The sequence below is a fragment of the Narcine bancroftii genome, chromosome 3 (genome assembly GCF_036971445.1).
Source record: "Narcine bancroftii isolate sNarBan1 chromosome 3, sNarBan1.hap1, whole genome shotgun sequence".
NCBI lineage: Eukaryota > Metazoa > Chordata > Chondrichthyes > Torpediniformes > Narcinidae > Narcine > Narcine bancroftii.
The window spans coordinates 11,755,704-11,782,539 of record NC_091471.1 but is presented as its reverse complement, the minus strand read 5'-3'; the positions used below and the strand labels follow the sequence as shown (position 1 = coordinate 11,782,539).

The window sequence follows — 26,836 nt, the reverse complement described above, 5'->3', positions numbered from 1 at the left end:
CTGTGGACACTCGTCCTAGCGTTTGCTCTCAATTATACAATGCCAAATACAACATGGCGACCACCAAGGCTGGCTCTCGTGAGACCTCCTTGTCACTGTTCATTTTGATGTATTGGCCACCCCGACATAGGAACTATTTTGCATAGATGTGCCCCTGTTAAACAGGAACTTAGAAATCTACAGCACAGTACAGGACCTCCCAGAGTGTTGTGTTGAGTTAATAACCAATTCTAATGACTGCAGAGATTGTCCCTCCATTTTTCTCAGTTCCATGTACCTAGTCTCATCTTTGCCAGCAGAGCAATCCACTCACCTGCTTCTCTCGACGTGAAGAACTTCGGGGCCGCACGGTTGGTGTAGCAGTTAGTGCCACGCCTTTACGGTGCCAGCGATCGGGATCAGGGTTGGAATCCCACGCTGTCTGTAAGGCGTTTGTACATTCTGCGCATATCTGCATGAGTTTTTCCCTGGGCCTCCAGTTTCCTCCCACCGTTTGAAATGTACCGGGGGTTTAGGTTGATGGGGTGTAAATTGGGCGGCATGGACTTGTGGGCTGAACTGGTCTGTTACCGCACTGTATGTCTAATTTCTTTTTAAATTACCTCTTATAACCCCTCTGTATTTCTTCTTAAGCTTCTTAGAACTGTGCCCCAAGGTACAGATCGTCTAGCTAAGCCACTTTCCAAGCCTCAAACTAGAGGAAATTGTACTGACAATAACCACACTAGCAGTGCGAGTATAAGACAGCTTTAATAAACTAATATGTCCACTAAGAGGCCTTGTCTCTCTGCAAGAAGGCTAGACTGTAGCTCTGGACTGCTTTATAGACAAGGTCAACGGGATGCCCCCTGGTGACCTAGTGGTGTAATTACATCTCACCACAGAAATAGATTCACCTGATTACAAAATCTAATGTCTCTATTAAATCTCTCTCTCCTCTTCAGCTGTTTTGTCATGCTGGTGTCCTTCCTGAAGTGATAAAGGAGAAGGAGGAAGCCATTTATATCATAGAATAATACAGCCCTTCAGCACTCGATATTGTACCGACCCATATATTACTCTTTCTTTGGCTTGGCTTCGCGGACGAAGATTTATGGAGGGGGTAAAAAGTCCACGTCAGCTGCAGGCTCGTTTGTGACTGACAAGTCCGATGCGGGACAGGCAGACACGATTGCAGCGGTTGCAGGGGAAAATTGGTTGGTTGGGGTTGGGTGTTGGGTTTTTCCTCCTTTGCCTTTTGTCAGTGAGGTGGGCTCTGCGGTCTTCTTCAAAGGAGGATGCTGCCCGCCAAACTGTGAGGCGCCAAGATGCACGGTTTGAGGCGATATCAGCCCACTGGCGGTGGTCAATGTGGCAGGCACCAAGAGATTTCTTTAGGCAGTCCTTGTACCTTTTCTTTGGTGCACCTCTGTCACGGTGGCCAGTGGAGAGCTCGCCATATAATACGATCTTGGGAAGGCGATGGTCCTCCATTCTGGAGACGTGACCCATCCAGCGCAGCTGGATCTTCAGCAGCGTGGACTCGATGCTGTCGACCTCTGCCATCTCGAGTACCTCCACACTCCTGTTCGGCTCCGAATCATGGGTCCTCTACCGGCACCACCTACGGCTCCTAGAACGCTTCCACCAGCGTTGTCTCCGCTCCATCCTCAACATCCATTGGAGCGCTCACACCCCATATATTACTACCCAAAAAAGTACTAACCGCTTCCTACCCTGTAACCGTCTACTTTTCTTCCATCCATGTGCCTGTCTCAGAGTCTCTTAAATGCCTCTAAATGCCTCCACCACCATCCCCTAGCAAAGACATTCCAGGCACCCACAACTCTGTGTATAAAATGTACCCCTGAGGACTCCCCTAAACTTCACTTTGTACAGATGTCCTCTGGTGTTTGCTGTTCAAGATTCAATTTATTGTCATGGCAATAAAACAGAGTCGTATTACATGAAATTGCTTTGCCTGCTGTAAGGCAGACAGATTTGCCATCGGCAGAAATTGCCTGAAGGGCCTCTTACAGTCAGAGAAAGCCCATAGATTCGCCTCCAGCGCTTCTGCAGCCTCCGTAGCCACACAGAGTCCAATCCAAACCTTTGGCAACCCAAGCTCCAGATCTGAACCTCTGATGCATTCAGGAACCCCACAGCGCCTTTGGCACCCCCTCACGTCCCGGTCCGATACCTGGTACCCCTTCAGCCACTTTCGAGCCAGTATCAAGGAGTCTGCAGCCCAGCGCGAGTCTGCAAGTTCCTGCCCTGGGAAAAAGATGCTGGCTGTCTACCCTGTGGATGCCTCTATAAAGTCTCCTCTCACTCTTCTTCACTCCAAAGAGAAAAGTCCAAGCTCTGCTCACATTGCCTCATGAAACATGTTTTCCAATCCAGGCAACATCCTGGTAAATCTCCTCTGTACCCTCTCCAGAGCTTCCACATCCTTCCAATAATAAGGTGACCAGAACTGAACACAATAGTCTAATGACTGAGATGAAGAGAACTTCTTCATTCAGTGAGTTGTGAACGTGTGGCGCTCCCTACCGCAGAAAGTTGTTGAGGCCAGTTCATTAGGAGTTGAATGGGATCCTGATGGCTAATAGGATCAAGGGGTACAGAGAGAATGCACCAATAGAGATCTGAAGATATATGATCAACCATGATTGTCTTGAAGGATTTAATGGCCTATTTCTGCACCTATATTCTATAAACTTAGAAAGCACTGGTGCATTTAAAGGGAGCCTGGTAGTGTCGATGAAGGAAAAGGGTTACATGAATGGATTTAAGGCAGTGGTTTTCAAACTGTCCCCCTAAACTCACATTCCACCTTAAGCAATCCCTATGCCATTGGTGCTCTGTCAGGGATTGCTTAAGGTGGGATGTGGGTGGGAAGGGAAGGTTGAGAATCACTGCTCTGGACCCAATTGTTACTGAAATATTTTGCTTGAGAAAAATTGTCATTAGCCCATTTCCTTTCAAGTTATGAAACTGTCCTCATAACGAGTCAATTAGGGACGATTAAAACAGTGGTTTTAACCTTTTTTTGCCACTCACATACTACCTTAAGCAATCCCTTACTAATCACAGAGCACCAATGGCATTGGGATTGCTTGAGATGGAATGTGAGTTTAGGAGGGCAGTTTGAAAGCCACTGGATTAAGGTGAGTTGAAAATAGGTCATTCCCAATCCCATGGAATTTCCTAAGTGATCCAGTGTTTAAATCCATGAGGGAATGAAGGTGCTTGATGTATCCCTTGAAATTTCACCGTAGTTACAAGAAGATTTGTCCTAGAGAGAGAGAGAGAGAGAGAGAGAGAGAGAGAGAGAGAGAGAGAGAGAAAGAGAGAGAGATCAATCCTTGTAACAACTGAATTGAATCAAATGATTTTCTCTTGTATCATAAACTACTGTTTAAGATGTTCCCAGTACAAGTTAACCTGAGTGGCATATACTCTGTGCTGGCTACAAAGGCACTGTTGCACCCTCTATCTATCATTATCCACAGATCTCTTCCAACAGAATTTCTTTAGCTAGCAGGATGCTTGCATTTGTATTTTACAGTTACCCCGCAGCAGTTAAAATATGACAAATCTTTGAAGCTCAGTGATTTATATATAAAAAAAATGAGAGGCCAGCCAGCTAAGTGCATAGTACCATTGCAGAAAATCCATTCACCAATTCATTTTCTGTGATGACTGATGAGAGGGTCCTGTTGGCCTGTTCATGGTGAATGCTCACTTCCTTCATGTAACAAACATTATATTTTGAGTAGACAAGGAGAAGATGGACCATTTATTGATTTGTGACCTGAAACGTTTTTAAATTATTTTTTTTTAAATGAGATGTATAGCATGGAAACTGGCCTTTCTGGCCCACCAGCCCATGCCGTCCAAAGATATCCTCCAAACTGGGGAGAAAGCCCACGCAGACACGGGGAGAGAATATAAACTCCTCATGGACAGTGCCGGATTCGAACCCAGGACACTGGTGCTGTAATAGCGTGTCGCTAACTGTGGCCGCCCTGACTGACCATTTCTCTACACGGACGCCGTCCGGCCCACTAGCTTCTCTTTGTACCCTTGACATTTCAGCTTCTGCATTTATTCTGTGTTTCTGTAATATCCTTGGTATTCATCTCGTGATCCAAAACAAGCTGTGGGCTTGTATAATTCAAACAGCCTCACTGACAATGCAGCAGTAATCCTGACTGGAAGGGCAAGTAGATTTACTTCAAGCATTATTATGACTGAGCAGCCATGGTCTTGGAATTTACTTTACCATCAACATGGGTGCAGGTCCTTCAGCCCAACTTGCCCATGCTAATCCCACCTGCCCGAGTTTGGCCCATATTCCTCTAAATCCTTCCCATCTGTGTATCTGTCTGAATGTAATTTAAACATACTTGCCTCTACTATGTCCTCTGGAAGTTCCACCAGAAAAACTTGTCCGTCGTGCCGGGGCGGGGAATCCTCAGTCTCGTTGGTTCAATCCAGAGAACAATACAACACAGAAATTGGCCCTTTGGCCCATCCAGTCTGGGCCAAACTATAATTTTACCCAGTTCCATTGACCCAGACTACAGCCCTCCAGGCACACATTTCTTTTTTTTTCAACTTTATTTAAAATTTTATGACATGAATAAAATAAAAATTACATTTAAAGAAATAATAAAAAATAAAATAATAAAAATTAGAATACTACATCATTAAACTACAGAAATTAACCTCCCCAATAATTATAACATAACATTAATCGTCTAATTTAAAATTAGTCCAAACCATCCCCCAAAATAAAGAGTGAAGAATTACTTAACAATGTTGTAAATAAAATAGATAAAACCCCACTTACAAAAAAAAGGATAAAACTTAACAACAAAAAATTACTAACAACAAAAAAAATCAATACTAAAATAATACCCTTAAACATATATTTAAATCAAACATAATACATGTATTTAACAAATGAAATCCACTTTAAAACTAAGTTCAAATATTAAAATCATATATCAACCACATATCTGTTATACAAAAAATCATAATTAATAATACATAAATACAGAATTTCCATTAATACCAAATTTCCTTTATAATTCATCGAGAGAACAAAAACATCCCTTAGAAAAACAATCAGATAAACTTTTTATTCCCTTCCCCTCCCCTTATATAAAAAGAAAAAAAAGAAAAAAAAGTTCAAACTCTTATAAAATTCTCCATATTCTTCATTTATATCATCTTCAAAATTCTCTATCGAAATTAACTTAATTTTATTAAACTCTTCTCCCTCAATGTATTTGTACTTAATTTTCTTCTTCTTCTTCTTATCACCTTTCCCCTCATCTTCCTCTTCATCTAATTCAACATCCTCAATTTTTGACTTATTATCTTCTGTGACATCATCCTCTTAAAAAAGAGAGAAAAAAGAGAAAAAAAACCCCAAAAAAAGAAAAAAAAGAGAGAAAAAAGCCCCCTAATTCCCTCTCAATTACAATCAGAAAACAAAAAGAGTTAAAAAAATTATTTATTTAAAAAAAATAATAATAAAAAAAAACCTTCACTTCTTAACCCAAAAATTAAAAAGAAAAAAATACAGGTCGGAGGTCACAACTACCTCTTCCTGTTTAAACCATCCAAAGCGGTAACTCCCCCAAAATATTGGGTGTGAGATAACTCACAGGTAGCTGATGACTTCTGGAAACTAGTGTCCACCCAGTTCCCTCACCCAACTCCCATTTCATTAAACTATCATCATTATTTAAACTATTTAAACTCTTCTCAAAAAAAAATAGAAGATTTATTTTTTTAAATCAACGTTACCACTTCAGTCACCATTGCTTCCATTTCTTTTAAAAATCTGGATCCCACCTTACATCTCTACTCTCTTTGGAGACCTTGAAGGACTACATCGTTCCTGAAACTGCATGATTGGTAGAGGCTGAGCAAAGTCCATAACTTCTTTAGGATTGTCAAAGAACTTTGGCTAATTTCCATCCTAAAAAATCTTCAGTACCGCAGAATACCTGAATGTTGCCTTATGTCTTTTTTTCCACAACCGTTCTTTCACAGAATTAAATTCACGTCGTTGAAACATAATTTCTTGACTCAAATCTTGATAGAAGAAAACAGGATTATTCTGAACCAATAAAGGAGATCTATTTTGCTGGGCATTTCTAGTAACCATACGTAAAATTGTCTCTCTGTCACAATAGTTTAAACAACGGATCTTGGATTCTGTCCTGAAAAAGATTTTCTTAAAACTCTATGAGCACGTTCCAGTATTAAACCTTCAGGGAATTTATCCTGTCCTAACACTCATGGAATCCATTCAATAAAAATTTTTTTTGGATCTGGTCCTTCTATGCCTTCTGGCAAACCAACAATTTTCATGTTGTTCCGTCTAGATTGATTCTCCAAATAATCAACCTTCTTTGCTAAATTTTTATTTTGGATCTGCAATGTTTCAATTGTTCTATTTTCATCTTGCAGTTGATCCTGTGCATCGACTAAACCTTGATCACACTTTTCAAATCTTTCAATGGTTTCAAGCTTAAAAGCTCCATTAATGACTTCCGCCATCGCATTAATCTTGGAAATAAACAGGTTCACAAAATTAGCTAAGTGACTCGATACAGAATATATCTTATCTTCAAGATCCTTAACAGACATTTCAACAGAAGTAGATTCAGGCATAATGGGGTCTTGCTGTTCCTTAAAGACCACGGGATCTTCTGTCTCTTCCCTTAATTTAGTGTCTTTTCTAGCAGTTTGACTTCGTATAAAAATCCCTCTCAAAGTCCCCCCAGCAATGCCAGGAGACTGAAGATCAGTATTATCTTTAAGCCAAATCTCTTTAATCATCTTCACTGAATCGATGTCTGGAAAAACCGTTGTAATTGAAGATGCATTTTGCAGCGCCACCACTGTAGCAGTCGAATGACAGCTCTTTAACTCTCCAGCTGGTGGCGCCCCAGCTGATTCAACTGTCAAAGTCTCAGTAACAGCACTCACAGTGGCCGTTGTGTGAAATACTGGCACCCGTCCAGCTCTTTGTTCTGAAAGCTGCTGAATGCGACCTTCAGAGAGCCTCACCGGCTTAAAACGGAGTTTCAATGCCGAATTCTGTACGTCTTCTTCTGGATCCATTCTACGCTGAGTCCTGGCTTCTTGTAAACAAGCAGGCCCAGACAATTTCGGAAAATGTAGTTTTTTAACAGTCTGTTGATGTTTTCTTTTACCTTTTTTTTTGCATATAAACCAAAAGGCACTGATCCAGCACCTCTTATTATTTATAAACTTTTAAAAGAACTTTAACGGGCACTTAAAGACAAAACAATAAATCAGAGGCAGGAGAGGTCTGGAAGGCACGTATGTTCCCTACGCCATCTTGCCACGCCCCCCCAGGCACACATTTCTGATACTGGCTGGAAAACTAGAAAGCAGGGAGAGTGGTGAGAAAGATGGGAGCAAATCCTGCTGGTAGGGACATCATTTCGTTGTCATTAACCTTCAACCAGGGGATATGTGGTCCTCACCACAGTAAAACATTGTTGACAGCAGATTTTCCTCTTCCTCGTTCATTCGTTCTATTATAGTACAATGCACCGGCACAATTTTAGGTCACTCTTTTTTTAGGTGGAGCGCAGCAGAATAATAAATTTTCCAGTGATCCTAGTAGGTTCAAGGGGACCTGGGAAACAAACCCAGATGGGTTTCAGGGGAACACAAGATCTAGAGCCATGGGACTAGTCCCACTGAGTGGGAAGGGAATGCAGGAACTAGTACTTGTTAAACCAGATAGAACCATGGAACAGTTATGTTATAGCGAAGTATTCTATACTTAGCTACTATAGACGTCAGTGTACACGTGAAATCGCTGTACACGTTGTCGAGTTGATATAAGAGCAGGGAAGCCGATGTACACGCTGTGGAGTCTATTTGCCAGACTGACACCTCCAGGCTTGCATGCTGGGCTTATATACATCACTGCTTCTGTCACGTGGACAGGACGTGATGTCATCAGTGATGGAAAAAGGCCAATTTCTCAAATTTTCCACATTTCTAGAGCCAGTTCACTTGCTAGTAAGTGGGTCGCCCCATTGTACTGTATAATGTAATTTATTTTATAATAAATATATTTAATTATAAATACAGTATAATACAGGTTCTACCTCTTTTATCTGGTGATGTTGGGACCCGTCCATTGCCGGACAACAGAAAATGCTGTAAAACAGAAATTGACCCCAAAGGGAACCCCCTATGCAAACCTGTCAAAGCTTAAAATAGGAAATAATAATATGGGGCAGCAAGGCCAGCGTGACGGTTAGTGCAACACCTTTACAGCACCTGTGATCGGGACCAGGCTGCCTGTAAGTTTGTACTAACGGCAGCAGATTCAAATGTGCTGGACCACGGTAGTTGCCGGATGAAAGAGCGCCGGATAAGAGGTGCAACCTGAATTATGTTTATATAATTATGGAACCTAAAACATAAACAGGCCCTTCAGCCCTTCTAGTCTGTGCTGAACTATTATTCTGCCGAGTCCCACTGATCTGCACCCAGTCCATATTCCTCCATACCTCTCCCATCAAAATTTTTCTGAAATGTTAAAATCGAGGCTGCGTTCAACACTTCAACTGGCAGATCATTCCACGCTCCCATTACTCTCTGTTTGAACAGGTTCCCCCTAATGTCCCTCTAAACCTTTCCCCTTTCACCCTTAAGCTATGTCCTCTGGTTTGTATCTCAGTGGAAAATACCTACTTACATTTAGTCTATCTATTTAATGTACTTCTATCAGGATTTCCAGATGATTGGATGGCAGGATTATGGGAGGTGTGCTGTCATATGTTGTGTTATCCTCTTTGGATTTAACCTATGCAGGTGCTTCCCTACTTACGATGGTTCAAATCGCACTTTCAATTTCGAATTCTGATCTGTTCCTGCGCTTGCGATAGGCAGTACGCTACCCTCTCACCATCCAGTAATTAATTTTAGTTCAATGCTTTGTTATGAGCCCAGAGGACCCCAAACCCCAGCAGCAATATAAATTCACCAAGACAAATGGTTACTTAAACAAAAGTTCCTTTTAATTATCTTTAAACATGAAAATAGGGTCAAACATTTACTTATTAATATTAACTTAACTTAACCCCCTTCTAATTCTAAGCGTACATGTATGTAATCTGTATATAAGTTGAAAAAAAGTTATTTGATCCACAGTCCAATCTCTCCTTACCAATCTCCAAATTCACCAGTATCAGGCAATTCTTAGACTGTGCCCAGAATTTAACATTTATGAATTTCACCAGGCTTTGGTGCTTGAAAGGTAAATGGTTACTGCTCAAGATGGCAATTATCAGTTTTCAGAGAGAAATCTATTGCTTGTTGAACACCCATAACTGATCCCTGTCGATCAGCCACTTCAATGTCTTGCTGAAGAAACTTGCCCCATCAGGGTTTTCCAGATGATAATCTCTTTCTTTCAGGTCACCATAGAGTTCCTTTTTGTTTCCCTTATTTCAAGTGAAACATTATGCAGCCAGTCCTTTCCTCTTGTATGTACCTGGCTGAACTAAGCACTCACAACCCATCTTCAAAATGGGGTATTTCCACAAGCTTGCCAGCTTGTCCTCTTCCAGTCCCAGCTGCTGCTGAACTGTAGAATTGAGTTCTCTAATACTCTCTCTCTCTCTCTCTCTCTCTCTCTCTCTCTCTCTCTCTCTCTCTCTCTCTCTCTTTCTCTCTCTCTCTCAGAGCAAACCACATGACCCTCTTAGAACAGCCAATTGTCCTCAGACAGACTGTGGCTGCAGACCTAATCTTCTGAGTTCGTTCATCTGTTGCTTTCCAAAATAATAATTAATTGCTCCACAGCCGGTTCAATGAACACCTACTTGTGAAGTCCTTATAGATATTTTTGAAAGTTTTTGCAAAGGCACTCAGAGCCTGTACTGTCTGGCTTGAGCCGAGCTCCAGCATTTTAAATGAGATCTGTTTTGAAGTGTTTGTATGTGACCTACACTAAAAAACCTGCTCCAATTTATCTCCGAAATAGATATCTATATACAATATAAAATATAGCATAATCCGTCACAGCCCAGTGTCCTTTCCACTGTGTACGTTAATGGTTATTTTCAGTGTGGAATAAAGGTATTCAAATTTAATAATAAAAAATAGTGGGTGTGATATTCCTTTTTGACTTACGATGAGATTGTCAGGATGCAACCCTATTGTAAGTTGAGGAGCACCTATATTGGCATTACCTGAAATTCATCCAAAATACTATATTTGTTGGAGAATCCTCACTTCCTTTTCATTGCATATTTTTTTCTTCCTGTCAAGCTATAGAACCATAGAACATTGATGCTCAGAAACATGCCCTTCTAGTCTGCTTACCCACCCACTCAGGCCCAGCGCACTGCCGATCAGCCTTTGCGGACAGCCACCATCTCTCTCTTCACGTGCAGGGCCGAACCAGCCGTCCCTGGGGTCTGCGCGGGTGCAAGCGCTGAAGGCCGTGGCGACCGGGAGAAGTGCGCTCGCGCTGTGGAAGGGCCGTCCGGTGCCAGTCGTGCGGGGCTCGCGCTGCCAGGGGCCATGCGCAGCCTGCCTTGCCCGTCACGCCGACAGGAAATCACAGGCACTCGCCCATCCGCCGCACCGCTCGACAGGTGGGAGAAGTGACTGGTTGTGTGGGGAGCCTTCCAACTGGCTTGCCGGCTGATGACATCGACAGACTTCTCGTGTTACAATTTCTCGTGTTACAATGGGGAAGGATGTGCAATGAAGGGGGAGGATGGTGGGGGTGACGTTACCAAAAAACAGCATCGGCTCTCGCTGCAGGGCGGGCCACCTCTAATTTTTGAAATGATCTTGCGGGCCAAATATAATTATATCACGGGCCAAATTTGGCCCGCGGGCCAGAGTTTGACATGTGTGGTCTAGAGCAAGTAACCACAACTTCAGGATTGAAGACTGTCCAATTAGAACAGAGATGCACTGAAATATCTTTGGCCAGTATCGTGAGTTTGTGGAATTTGTTGCCACTGGCAGTTGTGGAGTGGTCATTGGTTGTATTTAAGACAGAGATTGATAGGTTCTTGATTAGTCAAGGCATCAATGATTAGGGGGGGAGAAGGCCGGATGGTGAGGCTGAGTGGGAAAATGGATCTGTTCATGATTGAATGGCGGGGCAGACTCGATGGGCTGAATAGCCTATACCTGGTCCTATCCTTATGGTCATTCTCTTTTCCAAGAGAAGTAATGAACCTGTGGAATTCTCTGCCCAAAGAAGTGGGGAAAAAAAGAGAAAAAAATGAGGTACGATCCACAGGTTCATTATCCGCTCCGAAATCTAATGGCAGAGGGGAAGAAGCTATTTTGGTAACTTTGGGTGTGCGCCTTCGGGCTCCTGTGCCACCTTCCTGATAGTAGCGGTGAGAAGAAGGCATGGCCTAGGTGGTGAGGGTCCTTGATGATAGAGTTTACTTTCTGTAGGCATCGCCTCTTAAAGATGTTCTTAATGGAGTGAAGACTGATGCCCGTGATGGCACTGAACGAGCTTACAACCCTCGGTAGGCTGTTCCTCCCCGTTTTGCCTTGGCATCTCCTTTCCAGACAGTGATGCAACCAGTCAGAATGCTCTCCATGGTACACCTCCAGAAATTGGTGAGAGTCTTTGGTGATATCATGAGGTTAACATTAAACGAGCCAAATGGCCTTCTCCTGCTTCTGTGTTCTCATGTCGCTCTGCGATAAGTCTACAAAAGCATCGTATCCACATCCAAGCCAGTCAACTACTCTACCCACCCTCCCCCCCCCACAAATGTATTAATTTTCAAGAGCCCTCACAGTCAATTACCCAGATACCTGAATTTGGACTAGAAATCTCCAACCACTCCATTCCCACACTCTCTGTTTATCATTGAACCCAGCCACCGAAATCCCGAGCCCAAAGCATTGTCCAAGGCCTATATCATAGAAAGAGTGATTGAGGTGGGGGGGGGAGGAAGGTCAGGGGTTGTAGAAGGACAAAGCAATGAGGCCACCTTTAGCCCCTTTGCCATCTCAGCTTGGTGCCATGAGAGAAGGAGTGGGGGGAAATCTATGAATAGCAAGGAAACAGGGAACAGATTGCAAAAGGAATAAAAGCCTGGCAAAAATCTGCAGTAGCCAATTGGACTGAATATAAATGAGCCTTGGAGATAGATTGAGACTGTCATACCACAAACATCTCAAGACCTTTTAGAAATAAGAAAAATGAAGAGGTATATTTAAATTCAAATGAAACATCAAGTTGTTAATGGATTCTTCAAACGTTATCTTTGAGTAATGATATTTTTCTGAAAGTATCACTCTCTTGAATGTACAAAATATGCAGGCAATAAATCCCCAGGGTCTATCCAGGACTTTGAAAAGCATAAGGAGTGAACTGTGATATTTTTTCCCCCTTACTCCCTCTCTTTCATAATAAGCTCTTGGCCAACTGAAATGATTGATATGTGCATGTGGGCTGCTTAAGTGATGAAGGGATCAAAAAATGTTTAATGACAGGCAGCCGAGGAGATTGCTCCGAAGCAAGGCGAAAGTAATGGTTGACCTCGCCATATTGAAGCGGTTCCCCAGTGCCGTCATCTCCTGTAAGGGAAGGCAGTGGCACCCCCACTCCCCCCCCCAAAACCTTGTATTTCACACTTAGGAGTTAATGACGCTGCCCGCAGGGCAAGGAGGAGCGAAGGAGAGCGGGTGTGATTCGAAATATAACATCAACCTCGGCCAGGGTTGGCATTAATATCTATGAGGATCCGTCCTGGGGACTCCATGTTGATGCAATCGCGAAGTACAGCGGTTCTGTTTCTTAAGGGAGATTTGGTACATTACCAAAGATGCTCAAATTTCTACAGGTTTACCGTAGAGAACATTCTGTCTGGTTGCATCTCTGTCTGGCATGGCAGTGCAGTGCTCAGGACAGGAAAGTACTCCAGAGAGTTGTGAACTCGGCCAGTGACATTAGGGGCACCAGTCTTCTCTATGATGTAGTATCAATAGATCCCAAACTAGCTATTACCTGACTGATAGGCCTTTATTACCATAAACAGAAGGCACGTCTCATGTTGCTGACCCGAGACCCGAACTTGTTCTGGGGGAGGGGTTATCGCATTTATTAGGGGAATCAGGGGGAGGAGCCATGGGTACAATCAGCAAGGGGCGGGCCAGACATACACATATAAAACAGTATTAACAGTGGTTCCACCACATTCATCCCCTCTTTTAAAAAGAAGTCCGGCAGGGTAAAGTGGTTCCATGTCCATCACAGGTTCAGTCTGTCTGGTAGTCTTGTCCACCATTGTGACTGGCGAGGCGCCGGCTGTGGCTCAACTATTGACTCCTGGACGATCTGGTCATTGTCAGTGGGCGGGGCATCTAGCAACTGAACTGAGACAATTGGGGCAGGGGCTGGGGTAGGGTGACATGGTATGTCATGGGGTGGTAGATGTACTTGTTGGTTGGCTGGAGTCCCAGAGGCTCCCATGCTGTGCCAAGTCCTGGACGGACGCAGTGTCCTTGCGCCCATCGTGCACCGCCTAGACATATTGGGGATTGCATGGAGGAGGTGGATACTCTCGACCAGTGGGTCGGACTTATGGCTTCTCACGTTTCCAGAGCAAGAATGGCCCTAGGGACATCAACCAGGATGGTAATGTGGTCCCCGAGACGGACTTCCCGGGGAAGGGAAACAACGTTTCTTGTGGGGTGGTGTTGGTGGCGGTGCACAGGAGGAATTTGACAGCATGGAACACTTTGGGGAGGACCTCTTGCCATTGGGAGACAGGCAGGGCCTTGTGACCTCAGGGCTAGGAGGATGGCCTTCCAGGTGGTAGTGTTCTCCCCTTCCACCTGGCCATTCCCTTGGGGGTTCTAGCTGGTGGTCCTGCTCGTGGTGATACCTCTGGCCAGCAGATATTGCCACAGCTCATCAATCATGAAGGAGGACCCCCAGTCGCTATAAATATAGCAGGGGTATCCAAACAGGGTGAAAAGTTTTCTCAAGGCTTTGATGATGGTGGCAATGGTCATGTCTGGGCAGGGAATGGCAAAAGGGAAATGTGAATACTCATCAATGATGTTGAGAAAGCATACGTAGTGGTTCAAAGAGGGCAGTCCCTTTGAAATCCATGCTCAGGTGCTCAAAGGGACTGGTGGCCTTAATCAGGTGAGACCCGTTTGGCTGGTAGAAGTATGGTTTGCACTCCGCACAGATCTGGAATTTTCTGGTGCTGATGTCCTCTACCAAATAGGGGAGGTGGCGGGCTTTGAAGAAATGGAAGAGCCAGGTGACCCTGGGGTGGTAGAGGTCATTGTGGAGGGCTTGTAAATGGTCTATCTGCGTGCTGGTGCCAGTCCCTTGGGACAGGGCATCCAAAGGCTTGTTGAGCTTTCCAGGCTGGTACAAGATATCATAGTTGTCAGAGGAGAGTTTGATTCTCCACCTTAGAATCTTGTTGGTCTTGATTTTACCCCGCTGCTTGTTAATGAACATGAAAGTGACTGCACATTGGTCTTTCAGCATGGTAAATTGTTTGTTGGCAAGATAGTGCTTCCAATGCCTCAATGATGGCCTGGGCCTCCTTCTTGATGGAGGAGTGCCGGATCTTGTGCCATTGGAAGATGCAGGAGAAAAATGCTATGGGTCTGTGTTAAGTGTGGCTGCCAGGGCAAAGTCAGACACATCGCTGCCCACCTGGAATGGGATGGATTCGTCCACAGCGTGCATCGCAGCCTTGGCAATATCACCTTTGATGTGGCTGAAGGCCTTATAGGCCTCTGCTGACAGACGAAAGGAGGTGATTTTTATGAGGGGGCAGGCCTTACTCCAAAGTTGGGGTCCCACTGGCACATTTTCAGTGTCTCTGTAAGCTCGATCACCCTCGGTATATACCCAGAACGTAGGCCGGCATTCTGGGAACCAGACTCACGCTGACGGTCACAGGCTCTGCACAGGATCCGGAGGCCCCGCAGGAACTCAGCGCTAGACTCTTTAGGGTGTTGTTATTTTGGTGGCCAGGAGATGCCTGGCGTAGACCTCCTTCACCTTCCGGTAATACTGGACCTTGAGGATCTCCATCGCTACCTAGTGTGAGCTGACATTACTGATCATGGGGAAAACCTAGGGCCCAACCCACGAGAGGAGTAGTCTCAGCTGATTTGCATCTGTGTTGGTGGTGCCCACGACTGCCGCCGAGACGTTTTCAGAACATCGTGGCCACAACTCGAAGGTGTTCAGGGCATCCAGCAACCGGGGGTCGATGTCAAGTTTCTCTGGTTTTGTTCCATACTCCTTTGAACATTTTATCTATTAAATTGAAGTACCATCAATAATTCACAAAAGGCTTAGTCATGAAACAATCAGGCTTTTAATAGCTAAAGACTGGAACACTATCAAACAACTAACCCCGCCCCCTCCCCCCCCCCCCTTGACTGATCAGATCAAAAGGAAAGGGATAGCTTGCAAGGGGCTATGGGTAGGATGGTTCTCGGGAGACATGTCCAGTCGATAGCAGCCAATCATGATGTAACAGTGGTTGACCACACTTACGGTAGACTAAATTTAAAGAATTTCATGTATGTTACATTCTAAATGTAGTGTTACGTATCAATAAATGGAACCTTTACCTTTAACAAGGCAGGGTGAAGATATTTCAGAGAACATTTACAGTATAGTCCAGGGCCTTCATGCCATAATGCTGTGCTGACCTATATGATGCAGTATCAATAACTCCCTAGACTACATGTTACCGGACTAACTTTTATTCCATAAACAGAAGGCATGTCTCATGTTGCTGACCTGAGATCCGAGTTTGTCCTGGGGAGGGGTTGTCGTCTTTATTAGGGTAATCAAGGGGGAGGAGCCACGGGTACAATCACCAAGGGGCGAACCAGCCATGCACATACAAACAGTATTAAAAATTGTTCTACCACTCTTAGGTCAAGTGAAGAATGGGTAATAAATGGGTAATTAAACATATTTAAAATTCGGTTAGATACATTTTTACATGATAGAGGAATTAGGGGATATGGGGAGAAGGCAGGTAGGTGGAGTTAGGTCATAAATTAGATCAGCCATGATCGTATTGAATGGCGGAGCAGGCTCGATGGGCCGTTTTTGGCCTCGTCCTGTTCCTACTTCCTATGTTCCTAAATATGGAAAAGGTCCAAATCCCTGAAAATGAATATCCTTTGAAAGAACATGTTCGCTGAAAGGAAAAGTTGTAATGTTGCCAGAAACATTTCATGAATTCAAAAATTAGAATCAGATAATTGATAAGGAGAGGGAGGTTTGACAGGGGCAGTCATTGGTAAAAGCTGCTGTAAATACATAAAAAGAAAAATATTTATAAAATTTTAATTTTATTTACAGTACAGAAGAAGCCGATTCCGGCCATTTAAACCCATGCCATCCAATTGCACCTAAATTAACCTACAACCCTGTATATTTTGGAGGGTGGGAGAAAACCAGAGTACTGGGGAAACTTGCGCAAACAGCAGGAGAACGTACAGACTCCTTACAGACAGCGCAAATTCAAATCCGGATCCCTCGCACTGTAATTGCGTCACGCTAACTGCTACATTCTAATGTGACGTCATACAGACCTAGACACTCTTCCTGGGAACAAATAAATGGCAGGTAGATTAAGCAGATATTTTATGTCTGTGGTCACAGAGCAGAGAGCAATAACCTCCCAGAAGGATGGGAGGACATCTCTCCATGATTGCTGCCTGACCTTTAGAATCCCTCCAGACTCTCAATGTTGGTTCAAGATTTCAGCCCTGGCAGTTTCACGTTAAAATCGCATCTTTCTTCAGTTTTCTACATCGCCTCAGGTTGATACTTTGCAGAGACTCACCCTGAAGGAGCATATCATGTTACTTGGCTAAATACACAAAATTGCTGGAGAAACTCAGCGAATCCTGCCACATCCATAGGAGGAGAAGAAGATTCTCTTGGACTGTACTCTTTCGAGTTCAGAAAAATGAGGACATCATAGAAACATTTTGATTGTTGAAGATCCTGGATAGAGTAGATGTGGCAAATTTGTTCCCCATGGTAGGGAGAGTCTAGGACAAGGGGGTGCAACTTCAGAATTGAAGGGCACCCATTTAAATCAGAGGTTCGGAGGAATTTCTTTAGCCAGAGAGCAGAGAATCTCAAATTTGCTGCCACAGGCAGCTGTGGAGGCCAGATCGTTGGGTGTATTTGAAATTGATAGGTATTTGAGTAGTCAGGGTATCGAAGGTTATGGGGAAAAGGCAGAGGAGTGGGGGTGCTGAGTGGGAGAATGGATCAGCTCATGATGGAATGGCTCCTATATCTTATGGTCTTATATATAACCAATATTTCACGCCTACGCCTTTTGTCAAGGGAACTTACAAGTAATGTTACTCCTAGCAGTCGTTCTCAATGTACCTATTAATGTAACTTTTATTTAGAGACACAGCATACTGACAGGCCCTTCTGGCCCAATGAGCTCAATTACACCCAGATGACTATAGAATGTGGGAGAAAACGGAAGCACCTGGTTGTCTGTGATTTTAACCATGTGTCTGACGGCACTGGGAAGAAGACAGTGTGGCTGGGATGGGATGCTCACCTTAATATGTTGGCTGCTTTCCTGAGGGAGCAAGAGGTATTGATGGAATCTGTGTATGGGAATATTGGTTTGTGTGAAGGCCTGAATTGCATTTGCAGCCCTCTGCAAAGCATTTCCCATACCGAGCTGTGATGAATCTGAGTAGGGTTCTGTCTATGGTGCATCCATAAAAATTGGTAAGAGCATGCCAAATTTCCTTGGTATTTTGAGGAAATTTTATATCTTCTCAATGAGAACATCGCGGACTTGTTCTCGCCATTCTCCCAGGGGACATTTATCATGGCAGATATCTAAAAGGAGGACATCTTTCAGACTGACTTTCATTATTGCCAATCTAACAGTATATTGATATGTTTTTGGGAGATAAATTGGGGTAGATTTTTTAGTGTAGGTCACATACAAACACTTTAAAACAGATCTTATTTAAGACAATAAGCTCTGCTAATGCTAGACATATCAGGGCCTCAGAGCCTTTGCAAAAGGTTTGGAGAGTGCCCAATAGACTTCACTAATGGATTGTTGTTTACCAAAAGGCAACAGATGAAAGAGCTTGTCAGAGCCACAGACTGTCTGGAGGAGAACTTATTGTTCTAAGAGGGTCATGTGGTTTTGCAAGCAGAGAAAGAAAAACAGGCTTTCTCTCTCTGAGAGAGAGACAGACAGACAGACAGACAGAGACAGAGATCAGTTCTACAGTGTTACAGTCAGTAACAGCAGCTGGGTCTGGAACAGGACAAGCTGGCAAGCTTCTGGAAAACCCTATTTGGAAGACGGATTGTGAATTCTTAGTTCAGCCTGGTCAAAGCCCTTGTGGTTCATGCAAGAGGAGAGGACTGGCTGTCTAATGTTTCACTTGAAATAAGAGAAACTAAAAGGAACTCTGTGGTGACCTGAAAGAAAGAGGTCATCATCTGGAGAACCCTGAGGGGGCACGTTTCTTCGGCAAGACACTGAAGTGGCTGATTTAAAAATGAAATCAATTGTGGGTGTCCAGTAAACAACAAATCTCTCTCTGAAAACCGACAAGAACCATCCTGAGCGATAACCATTTACCCTTCAAGCACTAAAGCCTGGTGAACTTTATAAATGTTAAATTCTGTGCACAGTTTAAGAATTGCCTGCAACCAGTGAACTCGAAGGAGTGAGAAGTGAGATTGGACTGTGAATCAAAGAACGTTTCTGAACGTACTTATACATTACATACACGTGCGTTTAGAATTAGAAGGGGGTTAAGTTAGGTTAGTTAAGTCAATCGTGATAAGTTAAAGTTTGATTCTGTTTTCATGTTTGCAGATAATTAAAAGCAACTTTTGTTTAAGTAACCATTTGTCTTGGTGAATATCTGTTGCTGCTGGGTTTTGGGGTCCTCTTGGCTCGTAACACAAGGAACTCAACTTATCCAACCCCATATTGTCTTTTGCCTTTTCAGAACAAGATCTTCATTCACCGAGGGAAGGAGTACGAGAGGCGGGAAGACGTTGAGCTATTCCTCCTGAACCAGTTCCCAAATGCAGAGATAATGAAGACCACATCTCAGCCTGGAGAGGAAATCCTGAATGCCCCTGGACAATGTATCCTTTTGACCTTTGGTTGGATGAGCTGCAGGAAAGGAAAGCATGCATAAAAAATCAAGGCTCTCATTGGCATCCAATTCCTTATTCTCTTGCAAGCTTCGCGCCACTTGGAAAATACGCCCAGCACTTGAACACAAACCTCACATTTAACTCCACCCACTATATTTATTCTCACACACTTCATCTATCCACCAGAGCCTTATAAAGTCTTACCATCACATCCCTAGTCTTGTATCGTGTTCCTTTTGATATGAATGCCAACTTTGCATTTTCAGGAGTTGCAAGAAAGCAGCCTTTAACCTCAAGGGCCTTCACCACCCAGGCCAAGCCCTTTTTGCAATGCTTCCATCAGGAAGGAGGTACAGGAGCCTGAAGACACACACTCCAGATGACAAAACCAGCTTCTTTCACCATCAGATGATTGAACAGACAATGAACACTATCTCACTTTGTTCTTTTTTTTTAAATCTTGTATTTAGGAATGGTAATTTATTGTAATTTTGCACCTGTAATGGACAATACAGCTGCCCCATAGCATCTTGACACATGTTCATGACAATAAACCAGATTCTGGTTCCGATTCAGCCTTCTTCACTCAGTCGGGAGGTTAGCCTCCCATGTACACTGCAGAAAGAATTCCATCTAATGCTTCCCCCCCTTCTCACTCCATGCCCCAGTGGTCTCTCCCTCGACTTGTCTTCGACCGTGCTGTAATACTTCCGAACTGTATAACTCGATGGATCAGTGCTCTACCAAAGCACTCAGAATCAGAATTTATTGCCATGATATGTGTCATTGTTTTGCGGGTGAAAAAATGCAAAAGTTACATTTTTAAAAAGTAAATAAATAAGGCAAAAAGAAGAGAAAAAGTGAGGTCATCCCTGGGGTTCATTGTCCATTCAGAAATCTGATGGCGGAGGGGAAGAAGCTGTCTCTGTACCATTGAATGTTCATCTTCAGGCTCCTGTACCTCCTTTCTGAAGGTAGCAGTGAGAAGAGGGCATGGCCTGGGTGGTGAGGTTCCTTGTGGATAGAGTTCACTTTCTTGAGACACCGGCTCTTGTAGATGTCCTTGATGGAGTGAAGGCTGATGCCCGTGATGGTGCTGGCCGAGTTCACAACTCTCTGTGGTCTTTTCCTGTCCTGCGCATTAGCCCCTCCATACCAGACAGTGACGCCACCAGGCAGAATGCTCTCCATGGTACACCTGTAGAAATTTGCCAACTCTTTGGTGACGTACCAAATCACCTCAAACTCCTCATGAAATATAGCCACTGGCGAGCCTTCTTCGTGATTGCATCAAAGTGAAGGCCCCAGGACAGATCTTCAGAGATGTTGTCACCCACGAATTTGAAATTCTTAAACCTTTCCACTGCTGACCCATTGACGAGGACTGGTTTGTGTTCTCTTGATTTCCTGGTTCCATAGTTTTACTGACTAGCTGATCTTTCTCCCTCCAGCTCGCTTCCTCATTGTCGTCTGTGATTCTGCCTTGTCATCAATGGCATATTTGTAGATAGCATTTGAATTGTACCGCTCCGCGCAGTCATGGGTGTAGAGTGAGATACACCTGCTTCAATCGTCAGCGAGGAGGGGACGTTGTTTCCGATACATGCTGTAGCCTTCCGATGAGACATCATCTCAACCAAACCCTCACCAAATACAATAAGCTCACAATGTTATTTTCTGTGAGGAATATAATTATCATTTAAATGAATCAATGTCAGTGCCTTTTAACCTCTCTCCCAGGGTCCCTGTCCAATGGATTGATTACTGCCATGGATGAGATTTAAACCTACCCTCTAGTGTCTGCTAATCCAATAGTTCTGCATGAGGTGAAGCTTTGTTTCTGAGAAACCCCACAAGCAGCAATCTACAAAGCAGTGAGGACTGGTCAATAACTATTACACAGAACATTATAGCGCAGTACAGGTCCTTCGGCCCACAATGCCGTGTTCTACCAAAAAGTATTAAACCCTCCCTACCTCGTAACCCTTCATTTTAATTTCATCCATGTGCCTGTCTCTTAAATGATCCAATGTTTCAGCTTCCACCACCATCCTTGGCAAAGCATTCCAGGCACCCACAACTCTCTTGATTAAAAAAAACTTACCCCTAAACTTCCCTCCCTTTATGTTGCATGGATGTCCTCTGGTGTTTGCCACTCCTACCCAGGGGAAAAGGTGCTACTGTCTACCTTGTTTGTAGACCTCCATTGTCACTTTTTTAAATGTAAATTTAAATTTAAAATGTATTTTCTTTTAAGTTTAAATATGTCCCCTTTCGGCCCACGAGTCACTGCCACCCAATTGACTTACAATCCTGGTACATTTTTGAACGGTGGGAGGAAACCGGAGCACCCAGAGGAAACCCATGCAGAAATGCAGAGGAGGTAAAAAAACTCCTGGCAGAAAGATAGGTTTTGAAGCCAGTTTGCTGGTGTTCTGTTGATCGCTACGCTAAAACCGTGCCGCTTTCCTTCTTTGCTCCAGCGAGAAAAGCCCCCTAGCTCTGCTAGCCTTGCTTCATAAGGCATATTGAGGACATGTTCAAAGGGAGCATTGTGGGAGGATACTCTTGTTGGCTGAGGTGGTCAGAACAAGGGGGGCCACGGTCACAGAATGTGAAATTTCCTCACATATAAGATGCAGAAGCATTGTGACCCAAAAGTTCAAGATCAATAGTGTTCAAAACAGAAATCAATAGATTTCTAGATTATTAAATAATTAAAGGTTCCGATATTTTTAAACAATTTGGAGATAGCAGACCCTTCTGGACCACGAGCTATGTGACCTATTGTACATCCTTGAAACATGGGAGGAAACCAGCGCACCAACAGGAAAACGGGGAGAATGTACAAATGCATTACAGGAAGCACCAGATTTGAACCCGGGTCGCTGCCACTGTAATTAGTGTTAAGTAAACCCCAACACGAAGCTAGAGACAGGGAACAATGACAACAAAACCTTTGTTAATGAGTCGAATTGCATTGAATTGCTTCTTGGCGCATCTGGCAGGATAAAGCTTTGTTTTGTACACTATCCAGGAAAAGTCAGCCCGTACTTAAGTAGAGCAGATCATGCAATAATAAAACAAAAGTTCCATGTGTGGTGTTACTCAGATAAAGTGTAGGATGCGGAGAAAATAACGGTTAAACAGTGCATCGACAGTATCCTTTGAGGGCCTCCTTCAAGAGTCTAATAACCTGGGGGGGGGGGGGTGGTGGTCCCTGGCCATGGTGCAATAGGAACACTGAAAAGGCACATGGGAAAACAAAAGGTTATGCATGTGAGGTAGGGAAGGGTTAGATCAATGGTCCTCAACCTTTTTTTTCCCCACTCACCTACGAAATCCCTTGGTATCCACAGAGCACCTGTGGCAAAGTTAAGAACCATTGGGTAAGACTGTTGAGGACTAGGTTTTACATAAGTCGGCATTGCATTTTGGGTACTGTGCTGTAATGTTCTGTGTTGTATTTAACAGCAGGGAAAGTAAACTATCCTGGCAGTTTTCAAGCTCTTGTATCTTCTGCCTGTCAAAATTAGGAATAAGAAAGTGCGACCGGGGTGGGCTGTTTCATTTGTTGATACAGTGGTCCTCAACCTTTTTTCTTTCCACTCTCGTACCACTTTAAGTATTCCCTATGCCATATGTGCTCTGTGATTAGTATGGGATTGCTTAAGGTGGTATGCGGGTGGGAAGAAAAAGTTTGAAAACCACTGTTTTTATTGTCCCTCATTGACTTGTTATGTGCCCGGTTTCAAAACTCCAAAGGAAATCGGCCAATGACAAGTTTTCTCAAGCAAAATATTTCGGTAACAATTGGGCCTAGAGCAGTGGTTCTCAACCTTCCCTTCCCACTCACATCCCACCTTAAGCAATCCCTTACTCACCACAGAGCACTGATGGCGGAGGGATTACTTAAAGTGGCACCTGTGCCATGGGTGCTCTGTAGCTAATATGTGGTTCTTTCAGGTGTTATGTGAGTGGAAAAGGTTGAGAACCACTGGTTTATATTGTTGAATGGGTTTAGATAGCTCAGCACATCATGGGCTAAAGGGCCTGTTCTGTACTGTTATATTCTATGTCCTAGGAAAGCAGCTGATCACGCAGAGAATATTCCGTGACGGAATATCTAATTCCAGTCTGAAAATTGCCTTGTGCTCTTGAAAGATCTGTTTACAAACACAGAACTTAGAGAAGTAATTTCTTGGCGTCGGCTGAAGCCCTGGCGATAAGCGTGACAATACTGCCATCTGCTGTTCATTTCCTTTACTCCAGCCCACAGTCATCCAGTGCTTCATTGTGCAGCCAATCCTGGCGGAGCAGGCTCACTTCCACAACAAGAATGTCCCGGAACAGATCGTGGAGTAAGTGCTTACATCACTTGACTGGCGGGATGGATTCAGGCAGTGTGGTGCAAGCCCTGCCCCTCCGGGGAAGCAGCAGGGGGAAACCCGTCCTTTGAGGTTCACTCTAGCTGAGTCTGTTAGGTCCAAGGACACACCTTCTCCAACTCCCACCTCCACGTCCCGCCAAGAGATGGACAATGAAATGTGAAGACCATTCCTTGACTACCCAATAACAGTTCAAGTTTATTTGCCATCTGATTGTACCAGTACAACCTGACAAAACAGCATTCTTTGGTGGTTCTGGCTCTGATACTCCTTTCTCTCTTTGGCCAATGGAAGTTGCTATGTGCAGGGTGGTAGAGATCCTCCCTGATTTTGCCCACCCTCTCCAAACCACAAATCCTGGTGAATCTCGTTGATGGGGAGGGGGTGGGAGAACTCAGTGATCCTCTCTACTGCTCTTATGGTCCTGAAGATTGATCTCCAATTTGATGCTCTAGACCAACCATACCTCACTGTGATTCAGCCGGCCAGGACGCTCTCGATAGAGATCCTGCAGAACTTGATAGGGTAGTTTCCAGCAGCCTTGCCTGTCTCAGCCTTGTTAGGAAAAGCAGTCGGTGTTGCACCTTCCTGACAAGTAAGCAGATGTTGTATGTTTCCAGGATAGTGGACTCCAAAAACTTGGTGCCCTCTACTCTCGCCATTTCCAAGCTACCAATGTATAGTGGAGGATGATCATCCGCCTGAAGTCCACAGGGTACCATTGTATCCGTATTCATCATCAAACAGCAGCCACATCTATAAAATGTGCCACCTTTTCCTTGGATCTAAAATACAGTAAAACCCCTGGCATCCAGAACCTATGCGAATTGTTAGATGCCGGATAAGTGAATTCTCTGGTTGCTTGAGACTGCATGTTGCCTGATTGGAGAACTAACACAAAGCTGGACTGATTTTAAATTTCCGTATGTTCGACCTATTTATTTTCTGTGATTTTCTTTGAGGCTTGAGGCTTCCAAGTAATTTAATTCCGCATAACAGGCCTTTTATTGTAATATAAAGAGAAAATCGGCGATCTGGTCCTCGGTCCTGAAACAAGAACCAGTTCTCTTTCCCCAGATGCCTGCTCGACCTGTTGGGTGTCTCCGGTTTTAACTCGGGTTTCCAGTATCTGCCATCTCTTGGACTTCAAAGTTGTTTGCATTCGATGGGCTCTTCCATTCATCTAACAGCAGACCCTGATCTGGCCTGTGATGTGAAGGCCGCAGATTGCCCTGCCGTCTCACATCTGGGAGCATCAGAGTTGGTGGTGGGGACTGAGCTGTGCAGGATAGCCCTTGCCTGCTTCATCACTGCCCTCTTCAAGATCCAGCACATCCACAGGATAATTAAAGGGAATACTTAGAGGCTACTTCACAAGAGAAGAGCCGTGATATAACAGGAAACATGCTAGCGTGGGCAGGGCCGGATTAAGGCCGACTGATGCCCAAAGCGCCGCCCAACAATGATTCCCCCTCGACCCTTCCCTTGTTCAACTGACAAGACATTAAGACTTACTGCTGAATGTGAAGTAATAGATTCAGTTTACTTCCAGGCTGGTCCCCACAACTATATTATATTACCTGTATAATATGGTTTTTTTTTCATTTATTGTGGTGGGGCCCCCTTTTTGTGGGGCCCTAGTTCATGGTAAATCCAACCCTGGAAGAAACTCTACTGTTCCCCCTTCCCTTGCTTCCCTAAGCACGTGCTTATTTTGCTTAATGGCTAATCGAGGCCTGAGCGTGGGTAGAGCATTGGCTGCTTGGCAGGAATCCCAGGATCATATTCTGGCCGACTCATGGTGTTCCACAGGAGTCGGTGGTAGGGCCGCTTCTTTTCATGTTATGTATTAATGATTGGGATTATGGAATGAATGGCTTTGTGACCAGAAACATAGAAACATAGAAGATAAGAGCAGGAGTAGGTCACTCGACCCTTCGAGCCTGCTCCGCCATTCAACGAGATCATGCCTGATCTTAAAGTTCAGTACCCCGTCCCCGCCTTCTATCCGTAACCTTTAATACCCTTATACTGAAGAAATAGATCTAATTCCCTCTTAAATAGATTCAATGAACCTGCCTCTACTGCCCTCTGTGGCAATGAATTCCACAGATTCACCACCCTCTGGGTCAAGAAATTCCTCCTCATCTCAGTCCTAAATGGTTTGCCTATTATCCTCAAACCATGGCCCAGGTTGGCAGGCGACATGGGGATAGGTGGAGGATCATGTAGTTTGGAGGAAACACGGAGGCTGCAGAAGGACTGAGATCAGTGGTTCTCAACCATTTTTTACTTACAAACCAGCTTAAGTATTCCCTATGCCATGGGTGCTTGGTGATTAGTAAGGGATTGCTTAAAGTGGTCCGTGGGCGGAAAGAGAAAGTTTGAAAACCACTGTTTCATTTGTACCTAATTGACTCGTTATGTGCACAGTTTCAGAACTCCAAAGGAAATGGGCCAATAATAATTTTTCTCAAGCAAAATATTTCAGTAACAATTGGGTCTCAAGCTTACCTTCCCACTCACATCCCTTACTAATCACTGAGCACACACGGCATAGGGAAAAAGCCACCGACTTAGACAGGTTAGAAGAATGGGCAGAGAAGTAGCAAATGAAATATAAAGTTGGAAAAAATAAATGAGCAGACTATTTTTTAAATGGGAAGAAAATTGAAAATACCCATGTGCAATGGGAGCTGGGAGTCCTTGTGCAGGAGAGCCTGAAGGTAAACTTGCAGGTTGAGTCAGTGATAAGGAAAGCAAATGCAATGCTGCATTTATTTCAAGAGGAATAGCATATAAGAGCAGGGATGTGATGATGAGGCTTTATAAGGCCCTGGTGAGACCTCACTTGGAGTATAGTGAGCAGTTTTGGGCTTCTCGTTTAAGAAAGAATGTGCTGACATTACAGATTCAGAGGAAGTTTATTAGGATGATTCCGCGATTGAAAACACGAGAAGCGTTTGACAGCACTTGACTAGGATTTGTTGGAATTTCAGAGAATGGGGGAATTTTAATTTGAATGTTGAAAGGCGTGGTCAGAGGAGATGTAGGAAGGTTGTTTCCCATGGCGGGAGTCTTGGACAAGCGGGCACAATTGAAGGGCGTCTGCTTAGGTCAGAGATGAGGAGGAATTTCTTCTGCCGGAGAATGGTAAATGTATGGAATTTGTTGCCAAAGGCGGTGATGGTGGCCAGTTCATTGGGTGTAGTTAAGGCAGAGATTGATAGGT

General features: G+C 44.1%; 1 protein-coding gene across 1 annotated transcript in view; it reads left to right on the top strand.

Moving 5' to 3' along the window:
- LOC138756974 (dedicator of cytokinesis protein 2-like) overlaps positions 1–26,836 on the top strand; it is a 1,510,503-nt gene that overhangs the window by 1,446,961 nt on the left and 36,706 nt on the right. The window contains 2 exon segments of the mRNA XM_069923500.1: positions 19,063–19,204; positions 23,496–23,577. Of these exon segments, the coding sequence (XP_069779601.1) occupies positions 19,063–19,204; positions 23,496–23,577 (224 nt within the window).